Raw genomic sequence first — 19,270 nt, 5'->3', positions numbered from 1 at the left:
GCAGATGCCTTGGGAGTTCAAGGGCCAGCTAGCCTGGAGTATGAAGTGACCCTGGTAGTAAACAAACTGGAAGGTGAAACCTTGAGCTAAGATTGTTCTCTGACCTCCACACACATCCATGCACCTTCATTCATACACACAAACACCCAGCACATGCACACAGATCATGAGGAGGAAGAAGGAGAGGAGGAAGAGAAGGAGGAGGAGGAGGAGGAGGAGGAGGAGGAGGAGGAGGAGGAGGAGGAGGAGGAAGAAGAGGAGGAGGAAGGGAAAAAGAGGAGGAGAAGGAGGATGGTGATGGTGATGATAATGATGATGACGATTTAAAATAAAAAGATGGAGAATAAATAGGAAGGGACAAATTACCTAAGGAGGAAAAATACCCATAAACATAATGGTGGATTGCTCGAAAGAAGTGAAAATGAAAGTTGTTCTGCATTGGAGAGCTATTTTTAGCATGGATGAGACGAATAACCATCACTAGGTTGAAGGGAGACAAGAGCAATGGCCCTGTGGGGAGAGGGAAGAGATGAGAGTTGGCAAGGAGGCTCTGGTGCAACATGGAGGAAGCCATGTGCTGAGAGTGTAAAGTCTTCAGACGCCTGGCTAATGGCTGTGATTAATTCTACATCACACCCAATTTGTGAGAAGAACTCTTGAAAAAAGTTAGGACAGTTTGCTTGTGCAAACTGTCAAGATGATGAATGAAATAGGTGTGTGTGAGTGGGGAGGGGCAGGCTGCTGACATAAATATATTGGCTTACACATGTTAGTTCTCTTAATATCGCCTCCGTGTAGACGGTCCAAGGGAAGTGCCAACTGGGAGATGCGGTTCGTTTTCTTAACTGCATATGTAATCTTCAGAATACAATAAAATAGATTATAGAAAAGCTGAGATAATCTAATTCCTTCATAATTGTCTCTCTTCATCAGCTCAATAATAGATAACAGTGATAATGGGTATTTATAGTGTATCCCGTGCAAAATGGCCTTTGGGTTCCTAACCTAATATAATAAACAGATAATTCAAATAAAAAGACAGCACAGGCCAGTGGGAGCAAGGCAAGGAGTCCAAGAAAGACAAAAATCCATACTCTGCTTAAAGATATTAATAAAACAAAGAGAGGCCTGCTCTCTTTCCTAATGAATGAAAAATGCATTTAATTTCATCCGTTTACTTTGAGAAATTCTTTACTTGCATTCTCTCTCACACTGGAGCTCTGGCTACTCCTGGAATTGATCATCTCTCCCAGCCACAGAGATCACAATCAATTGAACAGGGTGGCTGAGCCCATGTTTGCCTTTCCTAAGCCTTTGTAGGCACCCCACTTTTATTAGGTGACCTCAAAGGGCTCCAACACCCCACTAGGGCTTACTGTTGTCCTATGGGAAGGAGGCAGCCCTAACCCTTTCAGTGCTTTGATTTATTACACGTACAAGCTTTGATGATTATTCTCCTCCTATAAGAAAAGATTTAAATAAAATGTATCTTTTAAAAGCTCCCTTTATTGATGATCTCAGTTCTCAAATTAAACATAGCCCAGGAAGTCCCCAAGGAGTCTTCCTGAAGCTTGTGTCAATTCCATTGCTTTTCATTACCTTCACATGGTAGATGGAGTGGCCGGGGCTTTGTTTGTTTTTATCATGTATGTATGTAGGTGTACCAAGAAGAGAGAGGGAGCTGTAAGGTTTACTTTGGTTTGGGCCTCCATTATCCCATAGCTTGAAGCTCTGAAGTGTCACTATCTAACAATCTCTTTCATTTTACTGCTTGTTTTTATTTTTGCTTTGAGACAGGGCCTCAATACGTAGACCAGACTGGCCTCAAACCCACAGAGATCTACCTGTCTCTGCCTGCCAAGTGCAGACCTATATATGGATGGAATGGCTGGTTTTACGTGTGTGTGTGTGTGTGTGTGTGTGTGTGTGTGTGTGTGTGTACACCAAGGAGAGAGAGAGAGCAGTTGTACCATCTGAATTAAAAGTGTGTGCCACCACACCCAGCTCTATCTCATTTTCGTTTGGTGCCTTTGAGTACTCCATAGTATACTAGCCCACCGTCCAGATAATCGTTGGCGAATGCTTCAGCGAGGATTAATAACTACAATTACAGCAGTCACAAAGACGTCTAGTCACGGGTCAGATGACAAACTCGTAATAAAGTTCTGAGATAGATAACATGCAGAATAGTGGCTTCAAGAAAAAAGAATCTTACGGGTGAAAAAATGATTTACAGTAGCCGATCTCAGTCTTATTAATAGTAGACCATAAAAATAATTTTATAATTTTACTGCTTTAAAGCAGTACATTTTACATGTTGGAAAGTCTTATAAAAAAGAAATTTATTATTATTATTTTTTTTCATCTCTGTTACATTCACTCAGGATTGTTCTGACAGTAACAACAGCAGAATAGAACCTGGGAGATAATAGCAGCTATTTACTGGGGAGACGGTACATTTTCTAAATGGCATTGCAGTCTCTGTCTTTCCAGGGATAAACGTTCTTATTTCTCACAATTGTTACTATCTCCATCCCAGAACTGGCATGGAGCTTCCCTTTGTTCTGTATCTTATGCCCAGTGTAGAGATTGTGGTGAACTGTCCAAATGGAAGCAGATCACACTGTCACCCACTGCCCTGCTCCTTGGGGAGAGGCAATGGTCAAAGTAGCAAGATCAAGGCCCTCTGTGGAATGCTGCCACAGTAATTTAGCACACACAGAGCCTGGGGTGCACTTTGCCTAGTTGAAGGGCTCCTCTTGGAAAACTAGGTCATGTGATTTATACCAAAGTTTCCATTCTAAGACTCAAAAGGCTTTTCCTACTCTCAATGGCCATCTCTAAAATTATTTATTAGTTAATGAGAAAAAGACCAAGAAAGGCCAGTGTCTCTGCTTGCTCTGTGGTATAAAGATATTACACCTATTCCACTCGCTTCTCCAATGACTTGAAGAGACTACCAATAGTGGCAAACATCTTAGCACTTACAGTTTCCCTCAGACACTGACAGGCTATACTCTATTCTCACAGAAACATCACGAGTGGTACTATATTTATGGATAGTTTGCCTACACAGTAAGAGAGGCTTTAGCTAAACAGCCTGCCCCAATTCCACAGAGCCTACATGGTGAAACCAGGATTGCAGGACATGACACAAAACCTTGGACCCCGTTATATTTAGTGTTGTATTTCTTTCTACATTTGTGTCCTCCCGGACACTCTCCTTCTTTCCAATGGGTTATAAATAAATACTTCTCCCATTCATTCTTGGTTAACCAATTTGAGGCCTAAAGAATAGCATGTTATATATGTAACTGAGCTGTTCTGTGGACTTCTGAGATGGTATATCCTGGAAATATTATACTCTGGAAAATCCATGAGGCCAAATAGAAAGTTAAACTAGCAACATTTCCTGTCTTGTTTTATTTTTGTTTATATATATATATATATATATATATTTATATATATATATATATTTTTTTTTTTTTTTTTGCAAAGATCTATCTCCTACTGACTCTGGATCATTCTGACCATTACACAAGTGTTACTCAAGAACCTTTACAGAGGAGCCTGGGCTTTGGAACATGGAAAGGAGTTGAGACAGGACAGAGTACACCATTATGTGTGTAGCTCAGATCCAGGCTTCCATGACAGACACATATGTAAATTGGATCAGACTATAAGTGCCCACAAAAGATAGAACAGTGAAGACCTGTTCGGGCCATGTGCTCAGAGAACTGCATGATCTCAGAATGAATTCCTACGACACCTGAGACTACACTGTCTCTCAAAAAAATGTGGGGTAGCTCTTGTTGCCATGGAAGTTCAAAACTTTGTTTTACTGACTTTCTGCTTACTAAAATCTTTTAACCTTGGGTATTTCAGACCTCTAATACGTACCATGAGTTTTCAAAGCCAAGCTTTGTGCAGGGAGCTGATTTTAGGTTTGTTTTATTTTTGGAGACTAAGGTGGAGAAGGCACAGATCACAGCGCCGCAGCCCATTGTTTGGGACATTTGTTCTTCCAGTGACCGCATCCTTTCTCCTGGGCCAAATACAGGGGTGGAATTCTGATGTCTCTTCACAGTAAGTGTCCCTACCATCAGAAACATGAAAGAGTGTGGAAGTAAATAGCCCTTTCTTCTGTTCAAAGTCTCCTCTTTCCTTTGTCTGCCTGAAGCACTTGTACGGGGCCAATGCATTTGCTCTCCGTTGCCTCTTGCACCAAAGAGGCCGATGTCCCCACAAGTCGATTATGGAGGGGGAGCTCACAAGGCAACAACAAGGGAGCAAAGTCTTGAAAGGCCTCATAAACTCTAAGGGTCCTGATATGCCCTGAGAAAGCAAGGACAGGAATAATTTCTATCCGAAAAAAAAGTTAAAGGATTATAGCATGGAGAAAGCTAAGATGCGGGCATCTTCTCAGGTAAGAAAGGTCAGAACAGGCTCTGGTAAGAGTTTTTATTGTTGTTGTTTTAATTATTATTTTTGGAACACTAGGCTGAAAAGCCATTGAGTGCTCAGAGTTTAATGAACCTCGTGGGAGCTCACAAGGTGATGGTGAGGGAGATGTAAATTGTGGACACATTGCTCATGAGGTTTTTAGAAGCTAGACAGAATTTAATTAATAATTAGATGGTGGGTCATTGGTGCGATATTTTGGCTACGAATTGTGACCACTGGTCATGCTGGAGCTGAAGAAACAGCCATGATTGTCAAAAGGGTGTGGTTTTACTGAGATAAAACCAAGTATTTTTCACCAGGACAGTGGACGCTGGCCATCTGGGGCTACAGGGTCAGCTATGGTGAATCAGAGGTGAGTGGATGAGCACCATATGGGTGATATCTTGGAAGTGTTTCCTCAGGGTCGCCCGCAGAAGCTGTGGTCCACAGCTGCATCTCAAGCCTGTAACTGAACCTGGGACTGGGTAAGAGTCACCCACCTAGGAGTAATTTCCAAGGCATAAGAGATGCAAGACTGGGGACTCATGAAAACTGGTTAAGGCCTGCAGTGTGTGCCAGGATCACACTGAGAAGTCATTAGGGAAGTTGTAGCCTTAGTTGCAGTGGAGAGGAGGCCCCAGGATATCAAAGTTGCCAAGACTGTAAGACAGTGTGGGTGTAGAATAGACCCTGAGACAGACTGAGCCAAGCTCTGTGTGCTGAGGTCAAAGAGGTGGAGAAATGATGCTTCCCAAGCTCTCTAGAACCTGTAAGCTCATGAGTGAGTCCAAGATTTAGGACACAGAGCTGCAGATCTTAAATTTATGCTGAAGAATTTGGGTTTTGTTTTTATTTGGCGCTCTCTCTCTCTCTCTCTCTCTCCTATATTTTTTCCTTTTATTGAAAATATATCGTGACTGTGATTTCCTATCCCTCTACTCCTTCTAGCTCCTCTCCACCTCCCGTACTATCCAGATCTTCTCCCCTTCTGTCCCTCATTAGGCTTCTAAGAGATCATGATAAAGTACAACAAAATAAAAATATAATAAGAGAAAACAAAAAGCATCCTATAGAAGTTGGACAAGGCAGACCAACAGAAGGAAAAGAGCCTAAAAGAAGGCACAATGATCAGACCCCTTCACTACCACTCTAGGAATCACATAAAAATCACTAAACTGGAAGTCATAATATATACACAAAAGACCTGATAGAGACCAGTCAGGCTCTGTGCTTGTCACTTCAGTCTCCATGCGAGGGCCTTGTTCTCGTGTCCTCCCTCCCCGCTGGCTCTTACACTCTTTCTGCCTCCTCTCTTCTATAGATTTTCCTGAGCTCTGAGGAGAGGGATTTGATAGAAACATCCCAATTAGGGCTGAGTGTTCCAAGGTCTGCCTCTTTCTCTCTCTCTCTCTCTCTCTCTCTCTCTCTCTCTCTCTCTCTCTCTCTCTCTGTCTCTCTCTGTCTCTCTCTTTCTCTCTGTCTATGTATGTATGTATGTATGTATGTATGTATGTATGTATGTATGTATTGCATGGGGGATGGTTCTTTGCATTTGTTCTCATCTACTGCAGGAGGAAGTTTCTCTGATGATGGCTGAGCAAGGCACTGGTCTATGAGTATAGCAGAATGTCACTAGGAGTCATTTTATCACTACATTTTTCTATTTTTGTTTTTGTTTGAAGGCCACTAGTATTTGATCCCTGAATGATCTAGTCTCTGACTCTTGGTCACCCAAGCAGTATTGGATATATGTTCCATCTTGGGAGTGGGCCTTCAGTCAAATCAGTTATTGGTTGGTTACTACCATAAGTTTTGTGCCATTATTGCCCCAGAATATCTTGCAGGCAGTACACCCATTATAGATCAAAGAGTTTATGGTTGGCTTGGTGTGTGTATTTCTCCATTTTTAGTAGTGTGCAGAGTACATTTCTGTATCAAAGATGCTGAAACATAGGGATGAAGGTTCTGTGTAGGCGCTAGTTTGACTTTTCCATGTTCATGAGGTTTTGTCTTAGCAATCAGGTCTGGCTGTCAGATAGTGAAGAACAACCTATTGTCTTGAAAACAGTTTCAGTTGTTGGACCTTCCCATGAGACCACCTTTGGCCAACAACTCAATTACTTGTTACCCAATCATGGTACTGGAAACATCATTTGAAGACAAAAGTTGGGACTCTGTTTCTCTCAATTTGGTGATTTCTTTTAGACAGCCTTCATATATGTATGTATTTTATTAAGTTTCTACTGTATTATATTTCTCCTTCTTCCTCCTCCTCCATCCCCTTCCCCATTTGACCCTCCCACTCCAGCCCACCCACCCACCCATTATTATCTCCTTTTCCTAATTAAATCTATCTTTACCCTCTAGTCTGTTATCCTATGCTGACCTTCTTTAATTCTATGGAGTTTAGTTGGTTATAATGAGCTTAACAGTTAATATGCACATATAAGCGAATACTTGCCATTATTTGCCTTTCTGGGTCTGGAATTCCTCACTCCAGATGATTTTTTCTAGTTCAATCAATTTGCCTGCAAATTTCATGGCATCATTTTTTAATGGCTGAGTAATACTCCACTCACTGTGCAAATGTACCACATTTTCTTTATCCATTCTTCTGTTGAGGGACATCGAGGTTGTTCCCAGTTTCTGGATATTATAATTAGAGCAGCAATAAACATGGTTGATCAAGTGCCTTGTGATAATGAAGCATCTTTTGAGTACATGCCCAAGAGTTATATAGCTGGATCTTAAGGTAGATCAATTTCCATCTTCTTGGAGAACCTCCACACTGATTTCCATAGTGGCTGTACAAGTTTGCACGCCCACTATCAACGGAGGAGTGCCCCCCTTACTCCATATCCCAATCTGCTTTTTATACCCAGTTCTTCCCTTTTGCAATAACAGCATATATAACTTGTTTATATTTTTGTAAAAGCCCACTGTTGAGAGATTGTAGTCTTGTAAAGAGACGTTAAACTTTTACAGCATTGGAATTTTTAAAGACTGTAGTGCTAATGTTGTGACCCTTTAGTACACTTCCTCATGTTGTGGTGACCCCAACCATAAAATTATTTCCATTGCTACGTTATAGCTGTAATGTTGCTAGCTATGAATCATAGTGTAAATATCTGATATGCAAGATGTCTGATATGTGACCTCCTCCAAAAGGGATCCAGACCTACAAGTTGAGAACCACTCTTTTAAGGGATTTCTCCTTGGGTTAATATTTTGAGTTTTCATCTGAACAGGAACTGTCCAGCAAATATGTAACTTCAGATTCTGAGATGACGGTCATAGATTCTCACCTCCTGTTCTTCCTGACTGCTAATACTACAAATCACTGCATAAATCTGAAGAGAATGGACAAGATATTCAACCTTGAAATTCATTCCATAGTTTTCTTTTCCTTGAGATAGTAATTAAATTTCGTTTATAAATCTGATTACATGATGATGTGCTTGCAAGCTCTGGGGGGGGGGGAGGCAAGCACTGGCTATCAGAGGGTTTGTTTCAGGTGCTAACACACCAGACAGCACCAACAGGTCCCATAGACACTGTTGAGCCCCTCAGATATCCCTTTGGGTGAAGAGCAGAGATTAGAGTAGACACGTGAGAGGAAAAACCCAATATAATTAACAGATTTGTCTCCCATGGTTTCTTCTCGATAGATACAATTATCTAAAACTCAAAGCTCAAAGCTAAGCCTTTCTTTTAGCAAACCCAAGCTGCTTATCACCTGCCATTTGCTCAACGCAGAGTGTTTTAAAAAATAAATAAATAAATGAAAACAAAAACAAAACCCCGTCCCAGAAACAATTTCACTGCGTAGGTTGACACATAGCCGTGACCTCCACCCACCTGCTTTGGAGGACACTGATATGTCTCACTGAAGGGAAATGTCATGTCTTGTGAGACTGCATTCTGTAATTACCATAATCTCCACTCTCAAGAGGCTGTAGCTGGTGAAGTGGATTAGTGCCCGAGCCTTTGGGGGGAGATGGTCTCTGGGGAAGAGAGTTGAAATCTCAAGCTTAGGTCACAAGCAACGATGAAGGGGGAGGGTCTAGTGGCTTATCCCCTTTGGGGAGCAATGAAAGGCACAGGGAGTTATGATTATCAATCTTGTTCAGAAGAAGCTCGCCCAGAAGCATGGAAAGTTGATCCTCATCCAAAGAGGTTGGCACAGTCCACGGAAACCCTGACTCCATGAATTCACTCTGGGTCCTTTCAAACACAATGGGATTTTTTTTTCTTTTTCTCCCAAGAGAAATCTCAGTTTGTTCACTGATAGAGGAAAACGTATGATTTAGCACAAGTGCCCACTTGGGCTCAAATAATTTAATGGATGTAAAGTAGCCTGTGATTATCAGCACATTATGGAAAGGGGAACAGATATGCCCTCCTGTCTTCTCTCCTGACAGGTGTACTTCTATTGGATCTGCCGGGATGCCGGATCGTTTGAGTGGTTTGCTGATCTGTTACTTTCACTGGAAACGCGGATGAGTGAGCAAGGGAAGGCTCATTTGCTGAGCTACCATATATATCTCACTGGCTGGGATGAAAACCAGGTATCAGTAAGACCTGGGATCTCCATTACTGCTTTCATTGTTCAAAGAAACCCATTTCCATAATGAGCTTGGGGCTTATCAGGCAGCAGCAAAAAATTATCCTAAAGTTCTTAAAGAGGAGAGAGGAACGGAATCAAGCCAGACTGAAAACAACTACTTAAGATGTAGCAATAAAAAGACCTCTAGCTGTTGGGGAATAAACGACAATCCAGATATTAGGAATCTTAAAGTTCAAATTTGTCATTTGGATAGCGGAATCAGTGTCCTGTCATTAATTGGCTGCATCATCTGCTGAATTCCTAATTGCTTCTGATTCTATGCTGCTCAGAGGAAAACAGAAAAGATTCCATGTTATTCCTCTGCAGCCTTTCATATTGCAAAGAGCGTGAGTCAGAAAATGACTCTGGATGTGTGATTTGCATAGGGAATTCTTTCTCTTAGGGGATTCTCAGAACATGCACTCTGTATCTTACCAATACTGAGATGGCCTTCTGCTCGGGTAGGTGTTCTACAAGCCATTGTAGTAATGAAGTATAAAACCTAAGTTTGACAAGAGTGATGTGTGTCAACACACTGACAGTACTCTTTCAATCCTGCCTGATAAAAGCTACCACAGTTGGGGTATAAATAAATGAAGACTAGGGCATCAGAGTCCAGGTGGAATCTCCAAACACTGGAGTTAAGAAAGCCATTACACTAGTTCATGAAAAGCATGTTTTTAACCGTGATTTTGAGGATGATATCAGACAGTACCCTTGATATTCATGTTTAAGGAAAATAGATTTAGGCCAAGGAATTTTGTACCATTCACTAAATGTATAGATGATTACTCTACGGGTTCTGCAAATAAATGTTTTCTCTCTCTCTCTCTCTCTCTCTCTCTCTCTCTCTCTCTCTCTCTCTCTCTTTCTCTTTCTCTCTCTCTCCTCTAGCTACCTCCCAACATTGTTATAACTTGGCTCTCTCTTCTTCTGTAAGTGACTAAGACTCTGCTTGAGGTTCAAAATATGTTTTGGATTTTTATGGTCTTAATTCTAATCCTTCTTAAATATTTAACCCTCTGGAATAATTTGAAATTGCAGGTTTCTTGGGAACTGGGATTGATAGATCTTAATGAATTATATGGTGTTAATTAGGTTTTCCAAACAAATGTTTTCCCTACCCTATCCAGGCAAGACTTTTGACTGCTGATCCATTTGGTGAAGCACAGACTTTTGTCTTTTGCTTCTAAGCCCCCTGTTCTTCTACTGCTGAAGTAAATTGGTCCCAAGTGTTCACTTAGCCAATCCCTGCCGCTTGGGATTTATGAGACTTGGAAATCAGAAGTGGATTTTGTGACAGCACAACTCTGCCCTGCCCTATCTTTGCCCCTTTCAAGACTGAGATGTAAAATATCTTCTTTTTTTCCCCTAAATGAAAGTAAATTAAAGTTGATAGCTTCTTAAGTTTTCCCATGGCATGTCAGAAATTCTTCACACTTCTAGATTTCAAGCAGGAAATCGCTAATCTCAACATTTAAGGAAAAGAAAGAGTTGGTGCATTTCTGTCAGTTAACTCAAGCACTGAGGGGCTGTTTTAGAAATAGCCCATTCTTAAACTGAATCCAACAACCTCAAAGTGGCAAATTGACAAGAACAGAAGGGACAGATGGGAGAGGTATTACAAAGGGCAAATCAAAAGAGTTGGAGATTAATTGAACAGTGGGCTGAGAAATATGGAACAAATATAATTCCAAATGTTTGAGCACCAGAGATTGGGCGTTCCCACTGGCATAAGTAGGGAAGGCATCCCTCCGCCCCCGTGAGATAATACCATAATGTCTTAACAAGCACTTTAAGGACCTTCATAACCTAACCTGTTCCAAGGCAAGCCTCACTGTTTTCCTACGATCCCAGAGCTGTCAACTAATAGATGCTCATGCATCCTACTGTGTGCATTCAGGCTTTCAAGTCTTTTGCTTCTGGTGGTTTCACTTTCTGACATGTCAATCCAGACCCTCCCCCATTTCCCCATCCTCACACAGCATGGAGTACTGTTCCCAAACTCTTTTGCAATACAAACACTGTTACCTAAGGCCAGGCTTGCTTGGCAGCAGTATCTGCAACCTGACATTATTCTGAAGGTTAGTCTGTCCTGGTTTGCTAGTCTGTTAGAGCAGCCACCAAAACTTGGATGTGAACCTCCAGCACTAGCTGCCTTCTTGGACTAGGAAAGAACCATTCAGGCAAGTCATACTCAAAGCAGGTAGCTGGAGCACAAGCGGGGCTGATATTCAAATTGCCGACGCTAGCAAGATTTAGACTGTGAAAGGAAAACCTGAGATGTGAGTTCCAGAGCTGATGGTTCTCAGGTACATCCAGCTGCACGCATACCTGAAGCTGGAAGAACATGGTAGCTTCTAGAATTCACAGCAGCTAGAGTCAATGGTAGAGCCTGAGTACATACTTATGATGAGTATTGTGCCCCGGGCTCCTACATACGAGCCTCTAATTACATGGTGACTGGATAAATTCACTGGGTTTGAAGCCAGTCACTTGCAGAGCTCCAATCGGACCCCTATTGTTCTCTGTCTCTAAAATCACATCACCAACTTCAAGGGTAGCCCCCAGCACTTGAAACCTAATACTCTACAGTTGGCTATTAGTATTGTTGAGTTCCACATCTGTGTGTTCAATCAAGGACTGAAAATATTGGAAGAAAGATAGATCTGTGCTGAAAACATATGTCCATCTTATTTCTTTACATTATTCCCTAAACAATACAGGACAACTCTTTTCCTAGTTGTTGTATAGTAAGGTTTTATCGACCATCTGGATGGTTTAAAATGTATGAGAGGAGGCGAGTAGCTTATACACAATTCTTTTGAACCTCTGAAGACTTTGGTATCTGGGGAAGAGGACAATCCAAATTTTTGGGAATGACTGTCCATCAAACCAGGTCAACTCAATAGGCAAATCTCATGGTAAGACCCAGCTTCCTCCTGGGTACTTCATGGCACGTTAGTCTGCAAATCCCCTTCCCAGATCCCCTGAATTAAATGAATGGGAACAGTACGGGGAGATTGGTTTTTGAGAAGTTTTGCAGGAAGAAAACTAACTAGTTCAGTGTTTTGCTTTAACAATATTCATTGTATTACCCTCATCCTTTAAAAAAAAAATCTTTCCAAGCTATGTTTTTGCATATCTACTATGTACAAGAAAGTGGTTTGTCCCAACAAGAATAAATACAAAGACAGATGAGACCTGATACGTGTCCTAAAGCACAACCTTGGAGGCAACTGTTAATAAAGCATTTCAAGCTGTGTTTAAAATATTTTAAGCACACAAGTGATGATAGTGAATGCATCTTTTATTAATTGATGGCTCTCATGCTTTTTTTAAAAAAAATATGTCATCTGATACTACAATTTTTAATTTAGGCAATTCACATAGCTTTACACTGGGATGAAAGTCTGGATGTGATTACAGGCTTACAGCAGAAGACCTTCTATGGGCGACCCAACTGGAATGAGGAATTCAAGCAGATTGCCTACAATCACCCCAGGTGAGCAAAGCAAGCTCTCTCTCTCTCTCTCTCTCTCTCTCTCTCTCTCTCTCTCTCTCTCCTCTGCTTGTCAGGATCCTCCCTGAAGAGTCCAGACAAGCTGTCACTGAGGGAAAAAGTTAATCTGAAATCAGGACTGAGAATTGTGATCCAAGATTTAAAAAAAAATCTACCTTAGAAAAAATGGCCATAACTGTCTTATATATTTCAGAAAGCACAAACCTCTGCTTAACTAGCTGACAGATTCAGACAATTATCGATTATGTTGAAAATCTTCACACTTAACCTCAATTTAAAGTTGGTATTTCTTAAACAGCATATGCCTTCAAAAAGAATCTTTTCAGCGGAGTTAGTCTCTAATTACCCAACTAGAGAATTCAATTCCATCCAGCACTACAGTATGTCTAGCACATCTAGCAAAAAAGCAAAGAGAAAAAGTGTTCTCAGACAAAGCAGGGATTTGGCATGGTGCTAAGGGACCCAGATCTGGAGCTGGGGTATTTAAGTGTCTATCCTGGCTCTGCCACTCCTCCGGGCATACCTTGGTCAACTAACATATGATGACCTAGTCTCCTCCTCCTCTAAATAACTGTAAATAATAATGCTTGCCTCCTGGGATTCTGCAAGAAAAAAAAATGAATGAAACATCTAAAGTGCCTGATACAGTATCTTGGTTAGAGTTTTAGTGCTGTGAACAGACACCATGACCAAGGCAACTCTTATAAAGACAACATTTATTTATTTTCTTTTTTTATAATTTATTTTTTCTCAAATCGTGATTCATTCACACAGGGGTTATAAACACAGAAAGGCAGGATGTGGGGAAGGGACTGACACTGGAGTGTGGGTGTTCAGGGGGAATACAGATATCTTCAGAACCAGGTATCAGCTGGGTGAAGGTTCAGGGGACAAGTCACTATGACTCTGCCTATGACTCGATTGACCTTATCTAAGTTGGTATTGTCTGCCCAGGCTACCTATTTCCAAGGTCTATGACTACTCAGGCTTGTAGATTTCCACAAAAGCTGCCTGTTTACATTAGCTTATAGCCATCTGTTTCAATGTTTTTCCACTGAGACCCAAGACTTGGTGTTAGTATACATGTATGACAAGCCTATTGCTGATTTTAGGCCTATGGTTGATTTTAGGCCTTCTGTGTGTAAGCAGGGCTGCTCCTGACATCTCCTCCCTTCTCTAAGTATAGAAGGGCTGTGGCAATTCTAATCTTGCGAAGGTGAGGATAGAGGCCTGACCTCCAGTACTTGAAGGGGACCTTGTAATGGCTCCAGCCCCCTGTCGTTGTCCAGTGAGGCATGAGGGCCAGACCCATCCCGATAAAGACAACATTTAATTGTGATGGCTTACAGGTTCAGCGGTTCAATCCATTATCATCAAGGGGGGAACATGGCAGCATCCAGGTAGGCATGGTGCAGGAGGAGCTGAGAGTTCTACCTCTTGTTCCAAAGGCAAACAAGAGAAGACTGGCTTCCAGGAAGCTGGAATGAGGGTCTTAAACCCCACATCCAAAGTGACACACCTACTCCGACAAGGCCATATCCATTCCTACAAGGCCACACCTACTCCAACAAGGCCACACCTCCTCATAGTGCCACTTTCTGGGGCAAGCATATACAAACCACAACATACAGCAACCTTCCTCAGCCACCATCGCTTTCATCAATTCAATTACCACTACTATTATCCCAACAGTATACTTTAATGCATGGAGGGCCTTGCCATGGGGCCACAAGCCTAGGGTACAACCTGTGACTCCTAGTTCTAGAATTTTCCATCGATGTGACCGTGGTTGGACAAGGTAGCTTATTTTAGCTTTACTTTTAGTGTAGATGTAAAGCACAGGTGATAAATTCATACTCAGTGTTGTCTTTCTAAGTGAACACACGCAGTGTGGAAGAGCTGGGTAAAGTATAAATCACTAAGACAAAGCGTTATCCTCACTCCTAGGTCAGTCTTTGTCTGCAACATTCGTCATCTATAGCATGCACTGTCTTCATATTTGAGGAAAATGTGAAAGGGAGCAAAGGGAGCACCCAGAAACGAGCAAGACACAAGGCACCATGATCTGGGAGGCCAGTGAGTGGAACAGAGGCCATAAGAGGAAGTTTCCCCAGAGATACCATGTAAATTGGGTGACAGGGGATACCTGCAAGTCATCATAAGACTTTGGATATGATTCTCGGAGGAATAGCCACTTAGAGGTGCAAACCCAAGACTTACATGGGGTCACCCTTGTTGGTGTAAGAAAACGGACTGTAGTGAACTTGGGACAGAGGTAGGGAGGCCAGTGGGGAACAGGCAAGAGTAGTAGTTTGGTAGGTGGGAAGCACTGGAGGAGGTCAGAAAGAGCAGTTTGATTCTGAGCATTTCCCAGAGTCTGAACAGTAGTGAGTTGTTGTAGAACTGGGGCGTGACCCAAGCTGGAATGAACTCCCACTCATTAGCATGGGCATAACCATGAGAACTGCTGTGTAGAAGGCTCGGGAGACGGGACATTTTGTTTTGGATGTTTAGCTTAAGATATTTCCTAAACATTCAAATGCCCAGCGGGTGATGCCTGCAGCAGGATTTTGGGTGAGAACCTCATCTGAAGGTATCTGTATGTAAACTGGGCGGAGCCACAACGCCAGGATAGATGATCAAGAGTTCCAAGATACATTATATTCAGAAAGCAAGAAACCATACTCTCTATATGTGCATTACAAGGTTTAATATACATTACTCATATCTACCTTTGCCATCAAGCCATTTGGGGATTTCTGGCTTTTTCTCTGTTCCCTTTATCAGTAAATTAAAATCTACTCCTGTATCTCTGACTTCTCCATTCTCCATGATTGCCTGGGTATTTTCTCATTGGTCTTCCTTTGGAGGACCCATGCTTCATTAGTATCTCTGTAGTTCCCTGGTACCTTTTCTCTGCTCTGTGGAATTCTTTTATGGTGAGTATAATTCATCTTTTGGTCGATTCAGCTCCTTTCCATATTTTTCCTTATATTATCTTTGCACTAGAACTATGCCTTTCTATCTTTATTAGCTGTCTGTATGTCTGAGTTCACTGAACTGGCCCTACTGACAGACGTTGGGTGAGGAAGGGACGAAAGAGTGACTGAGCAGCATTCAAGGTCTGTAAGCATCCAACTGCAGTATCCTTGGTCCATGTGAAGTCACTCGGCTTCCACTGCCCCCAGTGCTGGGGGACAGAGCCCTGAAAACCAGGAGTACAGCTTGTGTACTCCCTGACAGCCTTCCGTGGGAAACCCTGCATTCCGAGACTATTCTGTGAAGGTCTCAAGCCTCCTGATCATACAGCAGAGGGAAGAAGTGAGTAGAGGCTTCCATCGGCCTAAGAGAGGCAGAATTCTAAGAGGAAAGACAGGAAGCAGCTTAACTTCCAACTGAAAAGTCAAGAGGGGTGAATCCATCGCAGTGTGGCAACCTAGCTTCTGCTCCACGGATCCAGCTTCAGGCGCCCTCGCAGAGCTGCCGACCCATGGAAGTGCCCTTGGCAGCTCTTCGTTGACATCGAATCCTGGAGCTATCTTACTTATTTTGCTTCTTGTCTTGCCTCTTGTGGAGGCCCGGTCTTGAATCCAATTTTGGAGTACCACCTTGTCTCCAAACACTTGACTCCATTTCAACCCCGCCCCCAGGAGACCCAGAACTCGGGTCCTCTAAGCATCCACTCAGCAATGGGTGCTGAATCTCAACCTCTTGAGCCTCTCTAAGCCCTGGGAGAAGTGCTCCTCACCTTGTACCTACCTCGTTCTTGACCAGAGCGAAGAAAGTGATTTCATGCTGCACGCTTATATGTAAAACCTAAGTACTTTTGATCCTATTTTCTCCTTTGGGAGGAAAAAGATAGATTTGAACAAATTTATACCTTTTGTTTTCACTGATGACAAAATGGATTTCCCACTTCCTGGCTCCCTGAGTGTGACAGAGATGGAGGGGGAATGGCGTGTACACACACGTGTGGCGGCTAGAAGACAACCGTGTCATTCCTTAAGTACCACACACCCTTAGATTTTTTTGGACATGGTTTCTCCTTACTAGACCAGAACCCTGTTTTCCAAGTGGGTTAGAATGGCTGGCTAATGGGCCTCAAAAATTCACCTATCTTTTCTTCCCTAGCTACTGAGATAACAGACACTCATCACCAAGCCTGGTTTTTATCATATGGGCTCTGAGAAGCAAGCTTAGGTCTTCATCGTTCCAAGGCAAGCATTTTCTCTATGAGATATCCCTCACCCTAGCCCAACCTCAAACTGCAGGCTTCTGAAATGTACATCTTTAAATTCATGTAGGTAGTTCAAGTCTTCAGAGTGATTTCCCTGCATTGATACTGCATTGTGTTTGCCTTTATCGTACTATAAAGCTGCCGGCCCGATGCAGAAGGTCTTTCAAATCAGTTCACTTGACCATCTTTCTTCACTTGGAGGGTGTGAGACAGAAACACAGAGTATTAAGAAGTCAAAAGCAAAACCACCCTAGTGCAATCCCTGCTTAGAAAAATGCTATTTCAGGTGAGCCTGTTCCACGTGTGTAGTGACCGGGGAGTCAAGGACAGTTTTAGCTGGAAAACATGTTCACCCCATACCAGAAACCCCCATCAGAGCACACAATTGCATGGAATATGTTTCTCAGCATGGTAGCTGTACAAACTCTCTTTCTCTGGTGTATGATTTCATGTCATCCAGGGGAGAAGAGACTCCTAGGGTTAAGTCATTTCAGAACCAAGACACTACTGACTACTTCCTACCTAAAAAAAAAAAAAATTAATATCAGATTTGTAAAAGCTTGAGACTCCGGAACACACTAGCTTATTAAATTGCTTCAAGCATCAATATAATTAATATTAGATAAATCCATGCAAAATCAATCATTATTTCATCTCTGGAATGCCAGGTCCCTGGAACCCCGCAAATCTCCAGCTTCAAGCTTAGCACCGCCCTTCTAGAAGACTTTTAAAATGACCTCTCATAAAATAATTTTTTGTTTTTCTTCTGCGTAAAAGGAGATTTATGCTTAATGAAGCTTTTAATGAAGAAATTACAGAAGGAGAATGCCAATAAAATCTAATTCTTAAACAAGAAAATCTAATATTGAGAAGTATTGCAATATGCTGGCCTTTGTCCAGATAGAAATGAAACACAATCCAATCACTGTTCGGCACAAAGGACAAAGTAACATTAATTTTCTTCAAGATGGTTATTAAAGAGATAAACAGTATGTTCTCCCCTTATTATGTCACGGAGATGTTTGTTCCCAAGCCCACTTGGCTACTCTCACAAGACCAGCTTGTCCTGCCATTAGCTGGTATCCTTTGGCAGAGATGGGTCAGGAAGAATTGCTGGATTTGTTAGCCTTAGAAAAGATCCTTTGTTCCCCAGGGCCTTTGAAGTAGGTTCTCCACATCTGCACAAAGCTAGGCATTCTCAGCAGCACTAACTCCTGTAATCTCATTTACCTGTTCACTCAAAGCTGGAGTTTGTTCCTGTCCTAAGAAAGACTTAAATCAAAAGAACAGAGGGGAAGGGGAAAGGAGTGCAAAAAAAAAAAAAAAAACTGTAGAGCGTGAAAAAACACCACCAAAAATAAAGCTCGAAGGGAAGCAGATCAAAGTGGATTGAGCAAGTTCTGAAGGAACCAGAAAATTGCAAAAATAACAGTAATGGAGAAACAAATTGATGGCATCAGAATGAATACAAATGAGGAACAGGAGAGACGATTTTAAAACAGATCAAAGGCTGGAAGCAGAAAACAGGAAAGCATGTTCCGCTGTTTTTATCGGTAATTAATTTTGGTAATTATACCAGTTGATTTACAAAAACATGAGCATAGTGCTAAAAGACAATCACAAATAGCTAATGTGTATACATTTAAAGAGGTCATTTCTTGTTCTGCCCAAACTCTCACGCATGTGACAGTTGCCGATTACTTCAATTATAGAAGCGCAGAAAAGTATTCTAAGCATACAGTGCAAGTCACCCTCCCATTAAAGTGAAATAGGCTAATTAGTGCATCCATTGACACCTAGGACTTACGAATCTATAGAAATGTGTCTTGTACGAAAATGGAAGCTCTGTTTCATTTTCTGTAAGCATTCTCGATATGCTGCCAACCTTTAGACAAGTGTTCAGAATCAGAAAATCATTTTCAAGAAGACAGGCAGAGTGAAAATAAATATAGCTTTGTCATATCTAGCTATGTTTTTGACAAACACACATTGTACATCCACTCGCCCCTGTGGACCTGTGGTTCAGCTGCTGTTAGTTAATTGACTAAGAGGTTTTTCTGTAGGGCTTCAGTCTTTGATCTTACACTTCGGAAAATATTTATAGTTTTCTGCTTTTGACTTATCTGCTGATATCTTCACCATGCCTTATAGGTGTGAACTTTATGTAATTAATTAGCATAAAAACTTTCAAGATTTTTTTCCCAGTTTTCATAACTTCATTAAGAACGATTCTTTAATAATGAGGGGAAAGAACAGACAGGGATGTCAGCATTTGTCAGGACAGAGCCATCCAACCCAGACACGAAGGTGTCAACTTACTATACAAGTGGGGGCACTTCTAATCCATATGACATGAATGTATTTTAAACCCTCATTGTTTTCAAAAATATAAAAAAAATACCTTTTTACTAAATTGAGTAAATGTGTCCATCTGGAGTTACATTTGCTTGTGTACACACCC

General features: G+C 41.7%; 1 protein-coding gene across 1 annotated transcript in view; it reads left to right on the top strand.

The window, feature by feature from the left end:
• The window catches only part of Nox3 (NADPH oxidase 3), a 56,715-nt gene that overhangs the window by 32,347 nt on the left and 5,098 nt on the right, over positions 1-19,270 (top strand). The window contains exons 11-12 of the mRNA XM_028764384.1: positions 8,865-9,011; positions 12,430-12,554. Of these exons, the coding sequence (XP_028620217.1) occupies positions 8,865-9,011; positions 12,430-12,554 (272 nt within the window). The remainder of the gene's footprint in view (positions 1-8,864; positions 9,012-12,429; positions 12,555-19,270) is intronic.

The sequence above is a fragment of the Grammomys surdaster genome, unplaced genomic scaffold (genome assembly GCF_004785775.1).
Source record: "Grammomys surdaster isolate TR1022 unplaced genomic scaffold, NIH_TR_1.0 143, whole genome shotgun sequence".
In the NCBI taxonomy this organism is placed as follows: Eukaryota; Metazoa; Chordata; class Mammalia; order Rodentia; family Muridae; genus Grammomys; species Grammomys surdaster.
The sequence above is the reverse complement of the archived record's forward strand: the minus strand, read 5'-3'. Positions and strand labels throughout refer to the sequence as shown.